The sequence below is a fragment of the Anabrus simplex genome, chromosome 1 (genome assembly GCF_040414725.1).
Source record: "Anabrus simplex isolate iqAnaSimp1 chromosome 1, ASM4041472v1, whole genome shotgun sequence".
In the NCBI taxonomy this organism is placed as follows: domain Eukaryota; kingdom Metazoa; phylum Arthropoda; class Insecta; order Orthoptera; family Tettigoniidae; genus Anabrus; species Anabrus simplex.
Window position 1 is genome coordinate 1,171,468,282 of NC_090265.1, and position 20,736 is coordinate 1,171,489,017.

General features: G+C 39.0%; 1 protein-coding gene across 2 annotated transcripts in view; it reads left to right on the forward strand.

Annotated features, from left to right (window-relative positions):
• The window catches only part of LOC136858159 (hemolymph lipopolysaccharide-binding protein), a 163,313-nt gene extending 144,906 nt beyond the window's left edge, over positions 1-18,407 (forward strand). For both annotated transcript variants that reach the window (XM_068225435.1, XM_067137497.2), the window contains 3 exons: positions 1,373-1,490; positions 10,632-10,901; positions 18,156-18,407. In XM_068225435.1, the coding sequence (XP_068081536.1) occupies positions 1,373-1,490; positions 10,632-10,901; positions 18,156-18,334 (567 nt within the window). In that variant the 3' untranslated portion in view covers positions 18,335-18,407. The remainder of the gene's footprint in view (positions 1-1,372; positions 1,491-10,631; positions 10,902-18,155) is intronic.
• The last annotated feature ends 2,329 nt before the right edge of the window (positions 18,408-20,736 follow it).

Here is a 20,736-nt window from a genome sequence, read left to right on the forward strand (position 1 = left end):
TCACATAACATAACAGGTGAAGACGCAGAGCAAAGTTCTCTGCGAAACGTAAAGAATTTCACCTTATTTTCTTGACACGGCATACGCCCAAATATCATGTCTATAACAAAAGTTATTTATAATGAAGGTGCGTTTCACATATAGTCCACGGAGTTTAGAGAAAATCAATAGTATAAGAGAAAATTGAAGAAAACTGTTCTGATTTTCCTATAAACCCCCGTCCATTCAGAGATTTTTAAATCAAATGCATATTAAACTCTTCCCCGGGATGAGTACTCTCTAAATATGAATTTTGGTCGAGTACTATCGAGCTCTTTCGCCGTGATGGTGGAACAAACAGACAAACAGACACGAAAAATGAAAACCATTTATACGGTCTTGAGTTGACCTAAAGCGGATAAATATCTGAAAAAATGGCCAAACAAACATAATTACAGGCAGCGGACCCTCTACGTCTTTATCTATACAAATTATACATATTGATGGACATAACCTATGATACATGTTAATGTCAGATGTGAAATATTGTGTCATTACAATAGCGAAGTGTTCTGTGCTAAGAGGACCTAGTACTATCTCTCTATACGAAAATGAATTGGCGTCTGTCTGTCTTCTTGCGAAATATCACGTCTAAACCTCATAACATTTTACACAAACATTCTCAGAACGAACGGTCACATGGCTAACAATGTTATATTTCGAAATATAGAACTGTAAATATATTTGCGAAAGTATTTTAAAAATCGCCTAATAGTTAAAAATGAGATGTGTCTGTTTGTTTTTCGCTCAATAATGCCAAAACTACACGACCAATACAGCTAAAATCTAGTATTGTTATATCTTAGATAATGAATTCAAACACAAGTCTACTTTGATTTTTAAATAATATTTTCTAAAGGATGGTGACTGATATATAGGTGTTTTTGTTTGGGGTATTATCAATGGAATGGTGTACGAGACTAGTTTCATCGGAGGAGAATCTTATCACACGGATCCACACAGTGAATAAAATACTGAGCACAAAACCACAATGTATTTGACCATGAGCCCCTATCGCTGTACCTATGTAGGCTCTATAATCAAGTTAGAGGTTGATAACTTGAACCCCTTTTGTAATGTAATGTATGATATGATTATTTTGTCGAGTTGATGGAGATTTATTAACAAAATGTGGAATGCACGTCTATTAGCATACCCGAAGTGTCTTCAAACTTTAACGCCCCACAGTACCCAAATCATGCATTTCTGGACATGGGTAACCGCATGAAATATCATCACTTTGCAGTCCTTTGTAGCTGTTTGGATCACTCTGTATTCATTGATAAGAACGTCTCTTGTAATCACAAATATAATCTAGTTTTCAATTTCCCAGATCATCGCCAGACAGCTGGAGTGTAGTGAAGATGGTTCCACCAAGAAGATTCAACCCTCAGTGGAGGCTCGACAGGAGAAGGATGTTGGGAGGCTAAGTATTGCTGCGCACATAGCAGGTACATAAAATTTGCTTGTGCTTCTCTGACATCTTTAGTCTTCGACACCACACACTTACCTCCCTCGCTGTGATGTACCTACAATTTAGATGGAGAACTGGACAGGAACAAGCCCTCAAATACACATCCATGAAGCCCGTCCTGAGGAGCTGATTACTAAATTACCGTAACAATGTTTACTTTGCATTTTAAATATTTCGAAAATCCTTAGATGTCAATTTAATGTCAATTCAGATGTCAATTGTTGAGGAATGCGAAAACAGGTTTGTACCATTAAGGGTGGTAAGGAATGGTAAAGACCCACCTTATTATAATAGAGAAATAAAGAGACTAAGAAGGAGGTGCAGACTGGAAAGAAATAGAGTTAGAAATGGCTGTGGAAGTAAGGAGAAATTGAAGGAACTTATTAGAAAATTGAATCTAGCAAAGAAGGCAGCTAAGGATAATATGATGGCAAGCATAATTGGCAGTCATACGAATTTTAGTGAAAAATGGAAGGGTATGTATAGGTATTTTAAGGCAGAAACAGGTTCCAAGAAGGACATTCCAGGAAAAATTAATGAAGAAGGGGAGTGTGTATGTGAGGATCTTCAAAAGGCAGAAGTATTCAGTCAGCAGTATGTAAAGATTGTTGGTTACAAGGATAATGTCGAGATAGAGGAGGAGACTAAGGCCAAAGAAGTAATAAAATTTACATATGATAACAATGACATTTACAATAAGATACAAAAGTTAAAAACTAGAAAAGCGACTGGAATTGATCAGATTTCTGGGGATATACTAAAGACAATGGGTTGGGATATAGTACCATATCTGAAGTACTTATTTGATTATTGTTTGGTCGGAGGAGCTATACCAGATGAATGGAGAGTTGCTATAGTTGCCCCTGTGTATAAAGGAAAGGTTGATAGACATAAAGCTGAAAATTACAGGCCAGTAAGTTTGACATGCATTGTATGTAAGCTTTGGGAAGGCATTCTTTCTGATTATATTAGACATGTTTGTGAAATTAATAACTGGTTTGATAGAAGGCAATTCGGTTTTAGGAAAGGTCATTCCACTGAAGCTCAACTTGTAGGATTCCAGCAAGATATAGCAGATACCTTGGATTCAGGAGGTCAAATGGACTGTATCGCGATTGACCTGTCTAAAGCATTTGATAGGGTGGATCATGGGAGACTACTGGCAAAAATGAGTGCAATTGGACTAGACAAAAGAGTGACTGAATGGGTTGCTATATTTCTAGAAAATAGATCTCAGAGAATTAGAGTAGGTGAAGCTTTATCCGACCCTGTAATAATTAAGAGGGGAATTCCTCAAGGCAGTATTATCGGACCTTTATGTTTTCTTATATATATAAATGATATGAGTAAAGGAGTGGAATCGGAGGTAAGGCTTTTTGCGGATGATGTTATTCTCTATAGAGTGATAAATAAGTTACAAGATTGTGAGCAACTGCAACGTGACCTCGAAAATGTTGTGAGATGGACAGCAGGCAATGGTATGTTGATAAACGGGGTTAAAAGTCAGGTTGTGAGTTTTACAAGTAGGAAAAGTCCTCTCAGTTTTAATTACTGCGTTGATGGGGTGAAAGTTCCTTTTGGGGATCATTGTAAGTATCTAGGTGTTAATATAAGGAAAGATCTTCATTGGGGTAATCACATAAATGGGATTGTAAATAAAGGGTACAGATCTCTGCACATGGTTATGAGGGTGTTTAGGGGTTGTAGTAAGGATGTAAAGGATAGGGCATATAAGTCTCTGGTAAGACCCCAACTAGAGTATGGTTCCAGTGTATGGGACCCTCACCAGGATTACCTGATTCAAGAACTGGAAAAAATCCAAAGAAAAGCAGCTCGATTTGTTCTGGGCGATTTCCGACAAAAGAGTAGCGTTACAAAAATGTTGCAATGTTTGGGTTGGGAAGAATTGAGAGAAAGAAGAAGAGCTGCTCGACTAAGTGGTATGTTCCGGGCTGTCAGCGGAGAGATGGCGTGGAATGACATTAGTAGACGAATAAGTTTGAATGGCGTTTATAAAAGTAGGAAAGATCACAATATGAAGATAAAGTTGGAATTCAAGAGGACAAACTGGGGCAAATATTCATTTATAGGAAGGGGAGTTAGGGATTGGAATAACTTACCAAGAGAGATGTTCAATAAATTTCCAATTTCTTTGAAATCATTTAGGAAAAGGCTAGGGAAACAACAAATAGGGAATCTGCCACCTGGGCGACTGCCCTAAATGCAGATCAGTATTGATTGATTGATTGATTGAACTTCGGTTTCTAAAGTTCTACCATAGCGTATAGAAGAGAAAGTGTGCTTACTTCACCTTTTTCAGCACTTCTGCTGCAGAGCGACTTGAGCTTTGCTGGCCGATCGCAGCATTGCGCTCTTCAATGTGAGATGCTACGAAAACGAAGTTATGTTCGCGAACAAGTTTTGTACAAACACGCGGCCTTTCGTATGCACCATCCTAGGTAATGTACTTACCAATGTAATATATATATATATATATATATATATATAGGGTCTATATATATAATCACATTCCAAGATGGCAAATTAACGAGCAAGTGGTCACGCTGTTTGGCTCACATAGCTATCAACTTGCGTTCGGGAGATAGTGGGTTCGAATTCCACTGTTGGCAGCTCTGAAGATAATTTTCCGTGGTTTCCCATTTTCACACCAGGCAAATGCTGGGGCTGTATCTTATTTAAGACCATGGCCGCTTCCTTCCCACTCCTAGCCCGTTCCTATCCCATCGACACCATAATATCTATCTGTATAGGTGCGACGTAAAGCAAATTGTAATTTAAAAAAAAAATTAAATTCTCATATAGACGAAGAGAAAAGAAATAGGCCCCTTTAAACAACAAACATCATCAGCAACATCATCAGAAAATAAAAATATGGCGTATTTCCGCAATGAGCAGGGGGGGGGGGTCGACAAACGCGAACACGAGGCATTGGATTAGCAATTAAATCAGCTAGTAGCTGCAACGCCACAGTTTCGGCTAGACAACGTGGTGCATGCTGCAAACAATGGCAGGTGTACAGGATCGTGGAGAAGTGATCGCACTTTTTCTTCTATACCCTATGGTTCTGTCCTACAACTGCATAAGTAGGCTACGTGTAAATAAAACTTGTGAAATACGATTTTGAAAGTACAAGGTGTTATGTTTGAGAGAATAATTTACAATACTAGTATACGTAAAAGCATTTCAAGCTAATGATGATAATAATAATAATAATTTTATGTACCATTTGCAGGGACACCAAGATGCCAGAAATTTATTCCGGAGGAATTCCTTTACGTGCCATTAAAGCTACTGAAACGAGGTTGTCATATCTGAGCACCTTCAAATACCGCCGAACCTAGCCGGAATCGAAGCCGCCAACTTGGGCTACTGTCTGAGCACTCAGTCATGCGAGACCCTAACAATGGGCTATAAGTTTGTTTAAAATTTCTCATGACTATTTTAGTCAACTCCTTTTTTGATGCCTCAACCCGAAATCTTACAAAATATTACTGATCTAGAAGTGGAGCAGAAAACTTCAGTGTTATCAACGTGATAGTTGTCTTTGTAGAACGCTACAGCAGGGTTACGTGAACGATGGTGATCCACGAAATATCACTGTAATATTTGTCACAAACGAAAGGTAATCATTGATTAACTCAAAGTCTCAAATCCCAGGTTGATTAAGAAATACCGTCGTTACTAGCAAGAAATATGTATACGTATTTACTGGCTGTAAATAGGAGTCCATGGTGTTGCATTCCGCTGTTTGCGCCGTGTTTTGTTTCCTTCTTGAGGTCCAGGGCTGGCACCGATGAATGGGAGTGCTATGTCTGCGATTTTTGTTATCTTTGGCCATATGTCTTGCATTCCGCTGCTTGCGCCGTCGTTTTTTTTCTTGAGGTCCAGGGCTGGCACCAACGAGCTCTATTTCTAGCGAATGGGAGTGGGGGTATTTTGTTGAAAAATAGCATGATCCGTGGACCAATACATACATATTTATGCATATTTAAAAAGGGAAATAGCATGATACCTGGACCAATAAATCGTTTAATGAATCAGTTAATGCACATGAAGTGACAAACCAAATTACATCGAATGAGAAAAATCAATTAAACGACACCAAAGAACTTCAGTGAGCAAAGACATCACAGACGAGAGTGTTGGACAAATAAAACACTTACGGAAGCGCTGCCACGTAGCAGAAATAGTTGTTGTAAGGCAGTAAAGTATGTATTCTCTAAAATAAAATATTTCGTATTATTTCTTAATTAACCTGGGATTTGAGACTTTATTTGAGTAAAAGCAATTGCTATCTTCCATTTGTGACAAATATTACAGTGATATTTCGTGGATCATCATTCACGTAACCCTACAGTAGGTACGATGATGCTGCCTTTAGGTCGACTTCCGATGGAGTGTAAGGACTATTATACAGTAAATTAAAAGGTATAATAGAGTCTAAGCCATCGTCATTCAACCAATGGTACTTGAGGTGTCATCCAGATGTACGTAACGAGGTAGCAGGGTAATATTTTAAAACATGCATAAAATCATTAAATAACTCCAGGAAGGTTTTTTTCTTAGAAGAGAATGAGTTCCAGCTTGATCCTGATATACTGGCAGGCATAAGAGACCACTGTCACAACGAGGTTTAAAATTTCACTGTTTGACATTCAAAACTGGATCACGGATCAATTTTCTGATTAAGACGCTTTGCCGGCAGTGTTGACACCGAGAAATAGAACAGATTATCGAACTTGCATGCGATACTGCACTGAAAAATGTATTTTCTAAATATCCTCTCTCTGACGTTTGGAATTAGCACACTGTGATTATCTCGGGCCTTTTCGACCACCTTAATATGAGCAACGAATTTCGAGAACTTGTGTTCACCAAAGATAAATGCCATAATACTGCATTTGGAGGCCTTGGAAGAATGGGCAGCGTATTTACCTTCGGTCCCTGGCCGTTTCGGGGATTTAATTCTACTGGCTTGGGAACTGGGCGTTTGTCATATGACTCGTCACAATACCAACCACTACACAAGTCCTCAATAGTAAATATATCCCTCCAAAGTTGGTTGGCTTCAGGAAGGGCATCCGGCCATAAAACTGGGCCAAATCAAAATAAATTTCCGAAACCTGAAATTACTAGGAAGAAGACTGCGTGTTGAGGCCGACATAAGGCTAAAAATGAGCAAAATTCACTCTGATATAAATAAACTGGTTTTGAGTGATGCAAGCTCAAGTATCTAATTAGTACAGGCGGATGTGGATGATCCAAAAATCACTGCAAATAATCAGTAAAATACTCTTACATTTATAAAATTAAAAAAAAGACCGAAATATTTTACTAAACTGAATTCTGGTAACTGCGTAACAATGGTTTCTTCTTCTTCTTCTCCTTCCTCTTCTACCGCTTTTCCGACACTTACGGAATCGCGATTGCGAACTGGGTAGCGTATGTGGATTTGGCCTTGTTTTACGGAAAGATGCCCTTCCTGACGCCAACCCTATCTTGACGGATGTAATCACTATTGCGTGTTTATGTGGCGTTAATAGTGTGGTGTGTTGTCTGAATATTAAGAGACAAGTGTTGGGACATACACGAACACCCAACCCCGAGCCAGAAGAATAATCAGACACGATTAAAATCTCCAACCGGGATCCTCTGAACCGAAGATCTCCACCCTGATCATTCAGCCAGGGTGTCGGACGACAGTTTAACAATGGTATTACTTTTACATTCACTCCACAGCTCTTGTTTTTGCAGAAATAATTATCCCCTAATTTACTTGGAAGTATAGCCTATAGCATTGTCGTAATTAACAACATGAGTTTAATTCTAAAATTTTGTCCAAAACCACATTTATACGAACTATACTTTCCTAACATAAAAGATAGGACTGAAAGTAAAAAAAAAACTAAATACAATAACTCATTTTAATTAACTTAGTTGTTAATAAAATTAGAACTGGAATTGTATAGCACTTTTTTGCATATTAAATATTACTCAGCAGAATGTTCATGAACGTCCGTGTCTAACTTGTTGACAGTAACCTTATTCTTCATTGTTGTACACAACCATTGTCATTCGTAGATTATCCATCGCGAATGATCTGCGGTGATGTGTCAAAAGTTCTCTCTGCGTCCATAGGTGCAAATTTGAGGTTCCCAAGGTCACTTGGGGAGAATTATTCTTCAGAAACTCTATTATCAAATTCTTCGCCTGGTAAAATCTTCAAAATTTTGCACGTAGTAGGCTATCCTTCATTTTTTTATCCTGGATTGATTTTAGGTATTTCCTTACAGCTTCATTTGTCCTTCACAGTTTTTCAGATGGACTTCACGGACTTTCTTGAAGTTAAATATAATAGATTCTCCTTGTCTTTCTATATAGTTTATCGTCTGAGGAAATGTAGCAAATTTGCGTTTGAAAAGTGCCAGAGATCCTACTAAGTCAGGTTTTGCTAGCAGATCTTGGCAGATTTTGATAGCATCTGCATCTTCTCCTTCTGAACTATCAAGTGTGGACTTAACTACATCGGAGTTGTCGCAGTAGTACAGAGATGAATTTACCCATGTTACCCGTCGTGTTACTACAGCTTGGTGGCAAGAGCAGGCCAGAAGCCTATTTGCGAAAACGCTGAGCTCTCAAAGGAGATTTAAGGAAAACTTGTTTGTGTTGGATACAAGTTTACCCACTTCAGGAAAATGTGTTCTCACTTCTCCTGAGACTCCATGAGAAGGCACGCGCAAGACACGTCATATGCACCATTCTGGTGTAAAATGCCTTGATTCTTTTTCGCAGCCTTCACCATATAAGGTGCGGTATCTGTGACGAAACAGGAGAATTTGGGGATGCAATAAATACATACATTTGTCGAACAATATTTACAAATTCTTGAGTGATTGTTTTCCTCCAAGAAGTCTGTTGTTAAAAGGAATATCTTACCAGGATCATCAGCCTCGGGTACCTCACAGTAACACTGGCAACTTAGCGTCCCTCGGTATCACTCGTTTCATCAATGGACACAAATACTGGCTTATGTTCGATAGTGTTCCTGATTTTAGACGTAGTGTCTTCGTAACATAGTTCTTGCGCATAGTAGATTGTTCTGGAATATTATGGCCAGTATAACGGCCCAGAAAAAAATTCGTACCGTAATTTTGTATTATTTAATATCTTCAGTGGAATGTTCAATCAATCACTACTGATCTGCATTTAGGGCAGTCGCCTAGGTGGAAGACTCCCTATCTGTTATTTACCTAGTCTTTTCTTAAATAATTGTAAAGAATGTGGAAATATACTGAACATCTCCCTTGGTCAATTATTCCAACCCCTAACTTACCTTCATATAAATGAATATTTGCCCAAATTTGTCCTCTTGCATTCCAGCTTTATTTGTATTACGTACATTTGAAAATAAGAAGTGGACTAAAAACAAATACAAACTTAAGGGGTTTTGACCGAGAGGGTGAGGTCTGAACACATAAAATATTAATATTTCTGAAACCATTGAACATTGGAGGTTAAAATTTCACATGATTTTTGCTCCTTTATGTCTTAGCTTTTACTCAAGACATGCTCTTGAAGCAATAGACCCGTCAGGGATTTTCACTGGAGGGTGAGGTCCGATGACAAAAATATTAATTTCTCTAAAGCCGGTCAACATACGAGGTTTAAATTTCACATGATGGTTGCTCCTGTATGTTTCAGATTTTAAATATGAGGTGGTCTCTAAACAATATATCCATAAGGAGTTTCTTTGGGGGGGGGGGGGGGGATGAGACCGATGAAAACGGAAGCGTTTCTCACAAGCCGTTTACCGTACGAAGGCAAAATTCCAAATGGCGGTATATATTTTAAATCCTGGGTATGAAATCGGCAATATTTTAAAATATTTCACCCCTAGGGGGTTAAAAGGAGTTAGCGCCAAAAACAAAGTTATTCATCCCCCCCCCCCCCCACTTCCAAACCGTTTGACGTATAAATTTATAAGTTTTCAAGAAGGTTGTTCTTTTATGTCCTAGGTGTCAAATGTCGTATTCTTCAAACTATTTCTCCCTCAAGAAGACTTTGAAAATCAGCAAATTAATTCTTCCAAAACTGTTTCAGGTACGAACTTGAAACTTTATATGAAGGTTGGTCTTTTACGTCCTAGCTGATAAATAAGAAAGATTTTTAAAACAGCCTACCCCTAAATCAGAACATTTATTTATCCATTACTATTCGGCGTACGACGTCAACATTTCACAGATTGGTCGTTTATACGTATGACATGTTAAATAGAATAGGTTTTTAAATAATTCCAATCCCATGGGATTTAAATTAGTGTTAGATCCGAAATCATTCCTCCAAAACTGTGTGACGTACGAATTGAGGATATATTTTAGAGGCTCAGCCGACAATGCTCACTCCGAAATATAAAACTCTGGAAAATAACTTTCAGTTTGAAACTGTTGTAGCAAAGGATGGGTATCTTGCTAGTATTTTTATACGTTTTTATGGCTACTTGTGGATTTTTATCAGTTTGATGGTGCATTTAAAAAATTATCTAAACATCCTTCAAAATGCTATAGATTGAAATAAAACGTTCTTAAAAGGGGAAAATACTGACTGATCAGCTCAAATAGGCAAAAAATTTAAAATGAAAACGCGTTATTATCTTTCGTTATATTGTAGAATGAATTTCTATATTACTGAACAAGGTTTCATTCATAGGAAGAAAACATTACATTTTAACAACATCCGCACCATACTCAGTAGTATCACTCTTTGCTATATCAATATATCTATTCCACTCACTTCTTGAAATGAATAATACATTTTACAAATTACCTAGCCATTAACAAACAAAATATTAAATTTCGCAATAGGATTCAGTCTTCAAACATTTGTTGTATTCCAAATTTAGGAATTGGTGGTACTTAATAAAACTATGAGATGTGGTACTTCAGACAATATAGGTTGAGAAACACTGGTTCCATTTCTTTTGCAATCTTCCAAAATGTAGAGCTGATTGTAGGAGAATGTTTTCTCCTTTGCAGGAATGCACACTGTACTAGTGACTGAGACCCTGTGCCCGCATTTGATAGTGTCTTGTGTTGTCCAGGAGAACGTTCTCAGCCTGGCTCTGACTACCATTTGGTACCGGACCATGGGTACTACAAGCTTCACGTTACGGGCCAGACGTGGCAGCGCGCCCGACTCACGTGTGCGGGAGAAGGAACCCATCTCATCATCCTCAACTCTGAAGAGGAAGCAGCAGCTATCAAAAAGCTCTTTACGCAGCATCCGAAGTTCAACAGCACTACTTCGCATGACAGCGCCTTCGCCGGTTTCCACGACATCTACGACGAGGAGGAGTATCTTACTATATTTGGTACGTAAACTAGCATACCTACAACACTAAGACGTGATCAAATTTCTAGTCAGTCTCTAAAGTTCTTTGAGGCCTGCACTGTGCAAAGTTCTTTTCTCATAAACCATTGGTTGTATATTTGTATGTTTTATGATCTCTTAAATCCATCCTTTCCCTGACATCTGCGAATCCTTTCTAGATATAATTTTGAAATCTATTGATCTATCTATTGTCACCCATACAAGCCGATCTCCTTACTTTGCAATACATTCCTTTTTAAAACCTTTTAACCTCTTCAGCGCTTCTAAAACATTGTACATTTGCCTCTTCTATTTCTTTTTAACACAATAGAAGTCATAGTTTCAATTATTCATTTTATTTCGTGTTTATACATAATGATACCTTTTACTCAAAATCACAATAACAGCCTCCCGATCTCGCCATATAAAATCATCCTTGTTTCTGTGTCTGTTTTTTAAATATTGACCTGATAATAGGGTAGATAGGGTAGATAATGAGCAATGTTCCTATAAAAACAATCATAAGAAATATACATCGAATTTTATGTTTTTATATTTAGATTTTATTATTAAAGTTTAGGATAAGGGCGAGTGGGATTATAGCTACAAGTTGTTCAAAACATTCAGCAAGTGGGAGCTTCAGACGGGGACCTAAAACATAAAATTCAATGTATATTTCTTACGATTGTTTTTATAGGAACATTGCTCATGAAAAAATGTATTAGAATATAATTTACAAACTGTTTGTTGTATACTTTTTCAGATACAGTGAAACATAAGGGAAATATCGGTGGTGGCCGTGTGCAAGTTTAAGTCCAGGAACCGGTAACTAACTCTATGGAGACCAAACCGGCAATGTTTTAAATGCTTTGTACAACTGTTGATATCTTTTGAATATTAACCTGAAGCTTGGATTTTATACTGGAAGGAAGAGATCAGTCCGCCTCTGTGGTGTAGTGGTTAGCATGATTAGATGCCATCCCCGGAGGTCCAGGTTCGATTCCCGGCTTTGCCACGAAATTTGAAACGTGGTACGAGGGCTGGAACGGGTCCGCTCAACCTCGGGAGCTCAACTGAGTAGAGGGGGTTCCATTCCCACCTCCGCCATCCTGGACGTGGTTTTCCGTAGCAAATGCCGCAATGGTACCTAACTTAAGGCCACGGGCGCTTCCTTCCCTCTTCCTTGTCTATCCCTTCCAATCTTCCCATCCCCCCACAAGACCCCTGTTCAGCATAGCAGGCGAGGCCGCCTGAGTGAGGTACTGTTCCCCCTTCCCAGTTGTATCCCCCCGAGCGAAAGTCTCACGCTCCAGGATACTGCCCATGAGGCGGTAGAGGTTGGATCCCTCGCTGAGTCCGAGGAAAAAACCAAACCTGGAGGATAAACAGATTAAGAAGAAGAATGTTGACCGGCAGTGTAGGAGAGGTGGTGTTATGCAATTTTTTATCACTATATTTCGTGCCAAAAGCCTGAATTAAATTCCAAACCTCTCAGCAGTGTTCATATGGATTGAGGGCAGGTGACGCTGTTGATGATTTATCCGTCAGATGGTGCCGTTAAGCCTTCAGCAGTCCCCCTGGTGCTATTCGACCACAGTAAGCTACGTGGCGGCACTAGGCTTCACTCTCCTCCCTTCTGCTATCATATATCACGTCGTTCATTTCATCTCATTAACTCCCCTGATAAGGTTGACGACAAGGTGGACATCTGGTCGTAAGGTCTCACGCTGACCATCTGTCATCTCGTAATCTGCAGGCCTTTGGTTCATACAGCGGTCGCTAGGTAGGTCAAGATCAGTCAGGGCTGTAGTTTTTAACCTGGTGTGAGAATAGAAACCGTTGACGAAGAGACTTGGACCCACCATATCCAGAAAACAATCTTACAAGATCTGTACTGCGTTGCTAGTTTTATTATTGTATATATATAATTCGCTGGGGCCATCAAGGACCACGTTAAGTCTTGTTGCATTTGACACTGAACTTGGCCTTCTTTAGAGCCCAAATTTCCCTCATTCTTTGTGAGTGGGCCTGCTTACGCTTCTCTGTCCAAGGGGCACCGTGTCTTCTCTTCGGTTGCTCGTCTCAGTTTAGCCCGTTCGTCAATATTTTCTTGCGGAAGAGATCTGTGTTAAGGGCGTCTTCAGCTGAGATATGTAGCATTTGCAGGTCTTCTTTGGTATTTCTAAACCAGGGAATTGTGGTTTTGGGGTTTGAATAAAAAAAGTGAAAGATTTCTTTAGTTAACTTTCTTCCGTCCATTCTTTTCAGATGACCGTAAAATCGTGCACGTCTTTTTCTGATTGTGTCGGTAATTTTCTCTGTTTTGCTGTAGACTTCCTCGTTGGATCTCTTTTGATGGATTCCATTTCTGTACTTTGATACCAAGATTCCTCTCACAGTTTTGCGTTTTTTTTTCTCCAGTTCTTCAAGGAGTCCTTTGTTGGCATTTAGACACAGGTTTTCGGCTGCATATAGAACTACTGGCTTCAGAACTGTTTCATAGTGACGTATCTTGGTATTTTGGGGCAGGCATTTTTTTGTTGTAGATTGTGCGGGATGTTTGGTAGGCTATTTCCAGTTTGCGTACTCGCTCCTGAAGTGCTTCTTTGTCCAGACCATTTTTCATGATGATCTAACCCAGGTATTTGAATTTGTCTACTCGGGTGATGTCCCCGTATTTTGTATGGAGTTTTGGTGGAACCTCTTTGATGTTAGTCATTACTTCTGTTTTCTCAAACGATATCTGCAGACCAGTTTGTTCGGCAATTTCCTTTAAAATTTCAACTTGAGCTCTAGCGGTTTCTATGTCGTTTGAGAGAACAACAATATCATCGGCAAATGCTAAGCAGTCTGTTGCGATCCCCTTGGATTTGGTTCCTATTCTTAATGGACTGTAGTTGGTTTCCTCACCCGTCAGGATCTGATGATCTTTTCAAAAACACAGTTGAAGAGTATCGGGGATAGCCCATCACCTTGTCGGACTCCTGTTTTGATGTCAAAGGAATGCGAGAGACATCAGTGGAACTTCACCTTGGATTTTGTATCGGTCAGGGTGGCTCTAATTAATGCCAGCAGTTTCAAATCAACTCCAAATTCATTTAAGATGTTTAGAAGGACTTCCCGGTCAATGGAGTCGTACGCTTTCTTGAAGTCCACAAAGACAGACACATACTGCTTGGACCTTAGTGTACAATATCTAATGATCGTTTTGAGATTTTGGATCTGTTCTGCTGTCGAGCGACCTTGTCTGAACCCTCCTTGGTATTCACCTATTTGATGTTCGACTTGTGCTTCCAAACGCTCCAGGATGGCAAGTGATAGAATTTTAGTCACGGGTAGCAAAGATATTCCTCTGTAGTTGTTGATGTTCTTCATGCTGCCTTTTTTTTGTGTAGTGGATGAATCAAAGCTATTTTCCAATCTTCGGGTAGGGTCTCCTTGTTCCAAATTTCTTCTATTTGCTTTGGCAAGATATCAAGTGATTCCTTTGGGGCATATTTCCATAGTTCTGCTACTACTGAGTCTTCCCCCGGCGCTTTGTTATTTTTGAGACGGGCAATGTGGCGCCTGATTTCATCTCTGTCGGGTGGTCGGGAATCTGGGTACCTGAGTAAGGGTTCCTTGGTCTCAATGGGGCTTTGCGGTTTAGAGCAATTAAGTAAATTCTTGAAGTAGTCTGCCAGAATGTTGCAGTTTTCTTCATTTGACGTCGCCAGTGTGCCGTCCTTTCGCTCAAAGCATAGAGATGGTGGTTTATAGCCAGTGAGTTTGCGTTTGAAGGCTCTGTAGTATTCTCTGCTTTCATTCTTCCTAAAGTTTCGTTCTATCTTTTCAATGAGAGATTTTTCGTATTTACGCTTCTCAGTTCTGAACACCCTAGCTGCTTGGGCACGTTGGGTTTTGTAGGTTTTCCAATCATTTTCTGATTTCGTAGAGTTATTATTATCATTATTATTATTATTATTATTATTATTATTATTATTATTATTATTATACAATTATTTTATGGGACTTCCCTTATCAGGCTCTTTTCTAAATATGTTTCGGTTCCTTGATTTGTTTTTGTTATTTACTGCTTCAGAATACTCGTCAATTTAAAGTACAGATTACTGAAATGTTGGTGGTGTTAACAAGGAGTTTTTAGTGAAAATTCTTCTCGGACTCAGAAAGTCAGTGCTTTCCCACCTGGGCTGCTCAGTCCGGCTTGTGAAGAATATCGAATGAGAATTAATAAAGAAATTAGAGGAAAGTATGTTGATAAGCAAAGAGGGAGAAAGGAACGTCAATCTAGGCCAGGAAGAAGTCAAACAAGTGGTAACTTTCAAATATCTGCAGAAATCATCGGATGTTTGGTTTTTGTAAGCGGATCATACTTTTCAACACAATGAATTTCTGTATTCCACCATTTTTTAAACTGGTTCGTAACTTGAAATATCCCCAATTGCCTACATATTCCCCCTTCTTAAAATTAATAATATATTTATTGCAGCCAAATAGCCATACAGAAAGAGAGAAAAATAATACATTTATATACACTGTACTCGCGCGCTTGCGCCTTGGATTGCATATTCTTTAATAGTTTTTGTTCTTTTGATGCATAGTTCTACGTGGTAACGTTCACACAAGTATCCACATAGTTTGCACTTACATGTCTCTGTCGGTTCATGGTATGATGTGTTGGTACAAATTAGATGGTGGAAACCATGTACTGCCAGTTTTGTGAATACGTGCCTCATCTCGAAGTTGGATGTTGTCCATGTCCGGTCTATCATGGCCCCAGTTCCAAAGAATTCTGAAGGAATGTTTTCTCTTTTTTTGCTGAGTGTTGCTAGGAGATTTTCTGATGCTCTGGTGTTGGGTAGAGTCAGATGTGTTCTGAAGTCTTCAATGAGGAAGGATTCTCGCGCTAGGAGGTAGACGAGTCTTGATCTTGTAGTCTTGGATACTCCGATCGCTCTTTTTATGTATAGAGCTTTTACTCTTTCTAGAGAGGATAGGTTGTTTTCTGTGAGGTACGGCCATATGATTTCTATCCCATATGTTATTATAGGCATGATTTTTGATCTAAATAGTGCCATCGCCGTCTCTAGGCTGAGTGATCTTATGTAGTTGATTTCGTGCATCGCCCGTACCGCCTGTATTGCTTTCTCTGTTCTCTTAAAATTGAAGTACTACAAGAATTGGATCTGTATTATTCGGCGAAAGAACGCTTGTTTTACCTATTACATGGTCTCATGGAAGAGTATAAGAGTAGAATGATCTGCAAACAATACATACGCTGACAGTGTTGTTATGAAATGGCTATGACGAGTGCATTCGTTGGCCCTTGTGCGCGTGCTGCTACTAAACGGTGGAACAAGACACTAGATACCACCTTCAAAAGTGAAATGGGAACCATACCCGGACGTACAAAAAATAAAGTGTAAAATAATATAGTACGCCCTTCGTATGTATGTATGCATGTATGTATGTATGTATGTATGTATGTATGTATGTATGTATGTATGTATGTATGTATGTATGTATGTATGTATGTATGTATGTATGTATGTATGTATGTATGTACAGATATGGACAAAAGTATTCATACCCCAACCCACCGAAAACAAAATGCTTTATTGCTGGACCAGTACGTAGTACAGGTCAAAATTACAAACCCAATCGTATACCTTGTTCAGCAGTGTACATTAAAAAGCACAAAATAAACTGGAAGTAAATAACAGTACATAACAAAGCAACAAATTCGTACTCCATGATACTACTTATCTGGACATAAGTATTCATACCGTATTCCAGAAGAGTTCACAACTCAATGAAGAAACAGATATTACCAATTCGATGAGTAGCGCGTGTCTTTGTCTTTCCTGTATAGTATTTCTTTTAACCTGCTGGGCGTTGAGAACACCAATTTCCGTGTTAGTTCAGATGAAATGTTCCCCATTCTTGCTGTAATAACGGTTTCGAGTGTGGTTTACCTGTTTTCTTAGTCTGAACTCCAATTCATTCCATAGATATTCGATAGGGTTGGTATCCGGCGATTGTGTTGGCGTTGACGACCTGGGCTGTGCTGAACTCTCTTCCATAATAAATACAACATTTACCGACTAGGCTTGAACGTCGTGTGGTGTGAGGATAAAGGCGGGAACACACTACTGTCACCTCACCTCACACGAGTTAAGTTGTGTAGATAGATTAAGAGTTGGACGCGGTTGTCCTTCATTTATAATTCTGCTTTTCTCCGTAAGAGAAAATATACTAACTGGTTCTCTTAATAATCGTTCGATTACACAATGGTTAGAATTCAATTCGGATTGCGCGTTAGAAACGTGTGACCCTGGCGCTCCTACAGCCATGCCTGCTGAACTACTCTCTGACTGGTGTGATGTCATTTCAAAATCGCATCATTCCTGCCTTTTCTTTGTTTGATATTTACACTACAAACTCACGAAACTGAATAATTTATATTACTACAACACACTTTTGTCATATACCATCATTTATAGCACAAGAAAAGAACCATTCACAAGCAAGAACTCACGACATAGCAAGTAAATTCCGGCCACACGCGATAGCTTACAGTACAAGATTCCATCTTGCACCACCCTCTTGACGGCTGTGGCTGTTCGTTCCGCATTGCAACCCGACGAAAGGGATCAACAGCCAACAAGGGTAAAAATCTCGTGCTGCCATCTCTGGAGTAGTTTGGCAATAAGTAGCAGAGACTAACCAGCGACGCTCCTTACATCCATCTCTGAGTATCGATAACTGTGCGTTTGTATTTTATATAAATAACTCACATTAAATAAGAGCTAAATATTTTTCTTTGGAAATACAAGATGTAACACATCAATCGCATGTATGAGAAATTCGCCACTGATTCACAGAGACATAATTGTAAAACCAGCAGATATCTTGGATCTATTTCCTAAGAAGCTTCGAAAGTTGGATTTTTCATTGTAATCTGAACATAAGATTCGCTGTAAAGCAGTTGACCTTGATCATATTTTTCTCGTTCTGTCTTTAAATGTAAGATTTTTTTAGTGTACTGCAATCTGTATATCAACATAATTCACTTGTATATCCTCATACTAACACAAAACGCATGCGCGCACAAGCAATTTCGTTATGTTCCATCATCATTTTGTAACTATAACCCCTCCCCCCCCCCCCCACAGTAGGTCAATCCTGGCTACGCTACTGCACTCTGATGACCCTCACATCAACAGCAAACTACCACGTTGCTCATGTGTTCTAGGGGAGACGCTGAAAGAGACTGGTTACACACACTGGGCTTTAGGCCAGCCTGACAACCACGGGGCGTCGCAGGTGTCTCCAGGAGAAGACTGTGGAGGAGTGAACCGGCAGGGAGAGCTTGTGGATTTGAACTGTGAGGAGCAACACGCCTTTATTTGTGAGCAAGAGATTTGTCCTTGAACAACAACAGTGTTCCCTGTATTGAAATGCTAAATGATATTCAATGTATGATCATTATGAATAAATCAAGTTAATCTCATTTTCATGATGTGTAGTTTTCCAGTGTTTCAGTACTGCTTGTCTTCATAGCATACTGTAGGTCATATTTTCCCCTTTGTTTGAAATAACCAGGTAAGAATTTCGTCATTGTACATACTAAAGAAAAAGTGCAAAATGATTTATTTGAGTCTATGGTGTTAAGACGAACTATATTGATGAGGTAGAGTTCAGCAATGCTGATCAGCATGTTAATAGTTGGCTTTTACATGCAATATGGTAGTGTTGAAATTTAGTACGTTTACATGCAGGATTCAGATCGATCTGAGTACACTTCCCTTATTGAAAACGCAATGTAAACGGGGACTCAGTTCGGATTGAGTCTCAAGGTCGACACGGTAAAATCTGGGATCGTATCGTACTCGGTTCGAATTGAGTTCCATATAAACGCAGATCGTACTGACATCGTATTGAAAACGACTGCACACACCCTCCATGTTTGTACTGACGAAATCATCATCATCAAAGTTCTGTCGAAATGACAGATATAATACGCCAGTAAATATATTTACCTGTATAAATTATTAACAACTGCAATCATATTATAAGACGGCCAGCCTTTGCGATTAACCAACTCACGATAACCTTCTGTTGAGGGTAAAACTGGAATGTGCGTTCCAGTTACATTTATACTAAACACTAGGATCACATACTTTCAAACTGAAAGTTATCTCCTGGGCTTCTACTACATTTGGCGTTTTTAAGTTCTAAGAGGTAATATCGATTTTACCACAATTCTGCATCGTTAGTATACGTCGATTTTGCTAGGCGGATTCAATACGAACTCAAATAGCTTACTATACATGTAAACGGAGATCGTATTCAACACGGTAAGTGTCCTCAAATCGATCTCAATCCCCATGTAAACGTACTAATTGTTTCATTTGAAAAGTTGTGGATGTTTATACTGATCATTTTATATCATAACTGAGGTTGAAACTTCTGTGCTTACAGAAGCTGAAGGACACAGGAGAAACTAGGAAAGTCACAATAACCTGAAGTTGAGGAAAAATAGTTCAAATGTTATTCTCTCTTATTGTTGTGTATTGTTGTTTTAAACTTTGAATCTGGTACTGAAGAGTTCTTTAATTGTTCACTTTGTTGACTGATACAATGAACCGCCATTTTGAAAACGTTTCACGTTTTGTGTTTCAAGTTTCAATTCCTCTGGGGAAAACAAGGAATGTCCATATTAAACACTCTCAAAGTACAGAGTCGTAACATAAGAAAACATTACCAATCACTGCGCCATTATTGTTCTTCAGTATTATCTCGTGGCATATGGTTGTCGTCTCTGTTTGATTACCAATACTCTGGAAGCAAAGTAAGTTTTCATAAAAGAACCTTTGTTCTGGACCGCAGTATTTTTTTACAGAGCTTTGAGAACTGTATAGCCTACTTTGGTTTCTACAGTGGCATTCGTCCCCAGCATTTCAGAGGGTATTATAACTCGCTTTTCTTATTTAGTTGTATACTCTCATCTCTTCACAAGGAACATTGAAGGATGACCGGCGAAAAATACTTTTACGCACCATATTCTGTTCAGTACTGACGAAAAATGGACCAGGTTTTTCTCTTGACTGTTGCAGAAGTGTAATTCATTCACACTGCAGTTCCATTCTGGTTTTCAAACTTTGATCATTTTGAATGTATCAACGACCTCTGATTGGAAAGTCACCTTAACTAAGTCAAAATGCTTTCAGTAGTGCACAAGATAGTGAATGAACTTGGATAATGTTGCTTTCTTATTCTCTCCTCCTACAGAATACCTGAAGTTCACATTCGCTTCCATCTATAATATTGAAGGCAAAGCTATACACACAAGAAGCGACTTTACTGGAACATTTCTTTAGTTTTTGTCTCGTGAAAGGTATAAAACCATGGATTTTACACTGGACAAAATAGGATTATAGGAGGTAAATATACACTACTGACTCTTTATAATTCACATCGTTTGTGTTATTATTTAGTAGGAAAACAGTCTTTTGATAATCCATGGCTGTTGCCACTTTAGTTGGATCATGCTTTTTGTGTAATGATCTCGATTTTTTCTTTCTTTTCTTATTTCTTATGTAGAAAATCTCGGCTTTCCACGCGGTGTCGGAGTACCGTGCCTGACTATTACCGGGGGGATTCAGGTTCGATTCCCGGCCAGGGCAGGAATTTTTACCTGGTTCTTAAGGGTGGTTAGAGGTCCACTTAGCCTAGAAGCTACCTGACGGTGCGATGGCGGCCCCGGTCTAGAAAGCCAAGAATAACAGCCAAGAGTATTCATCGTCCAGCCACACGACACCTCGTAATCTGCA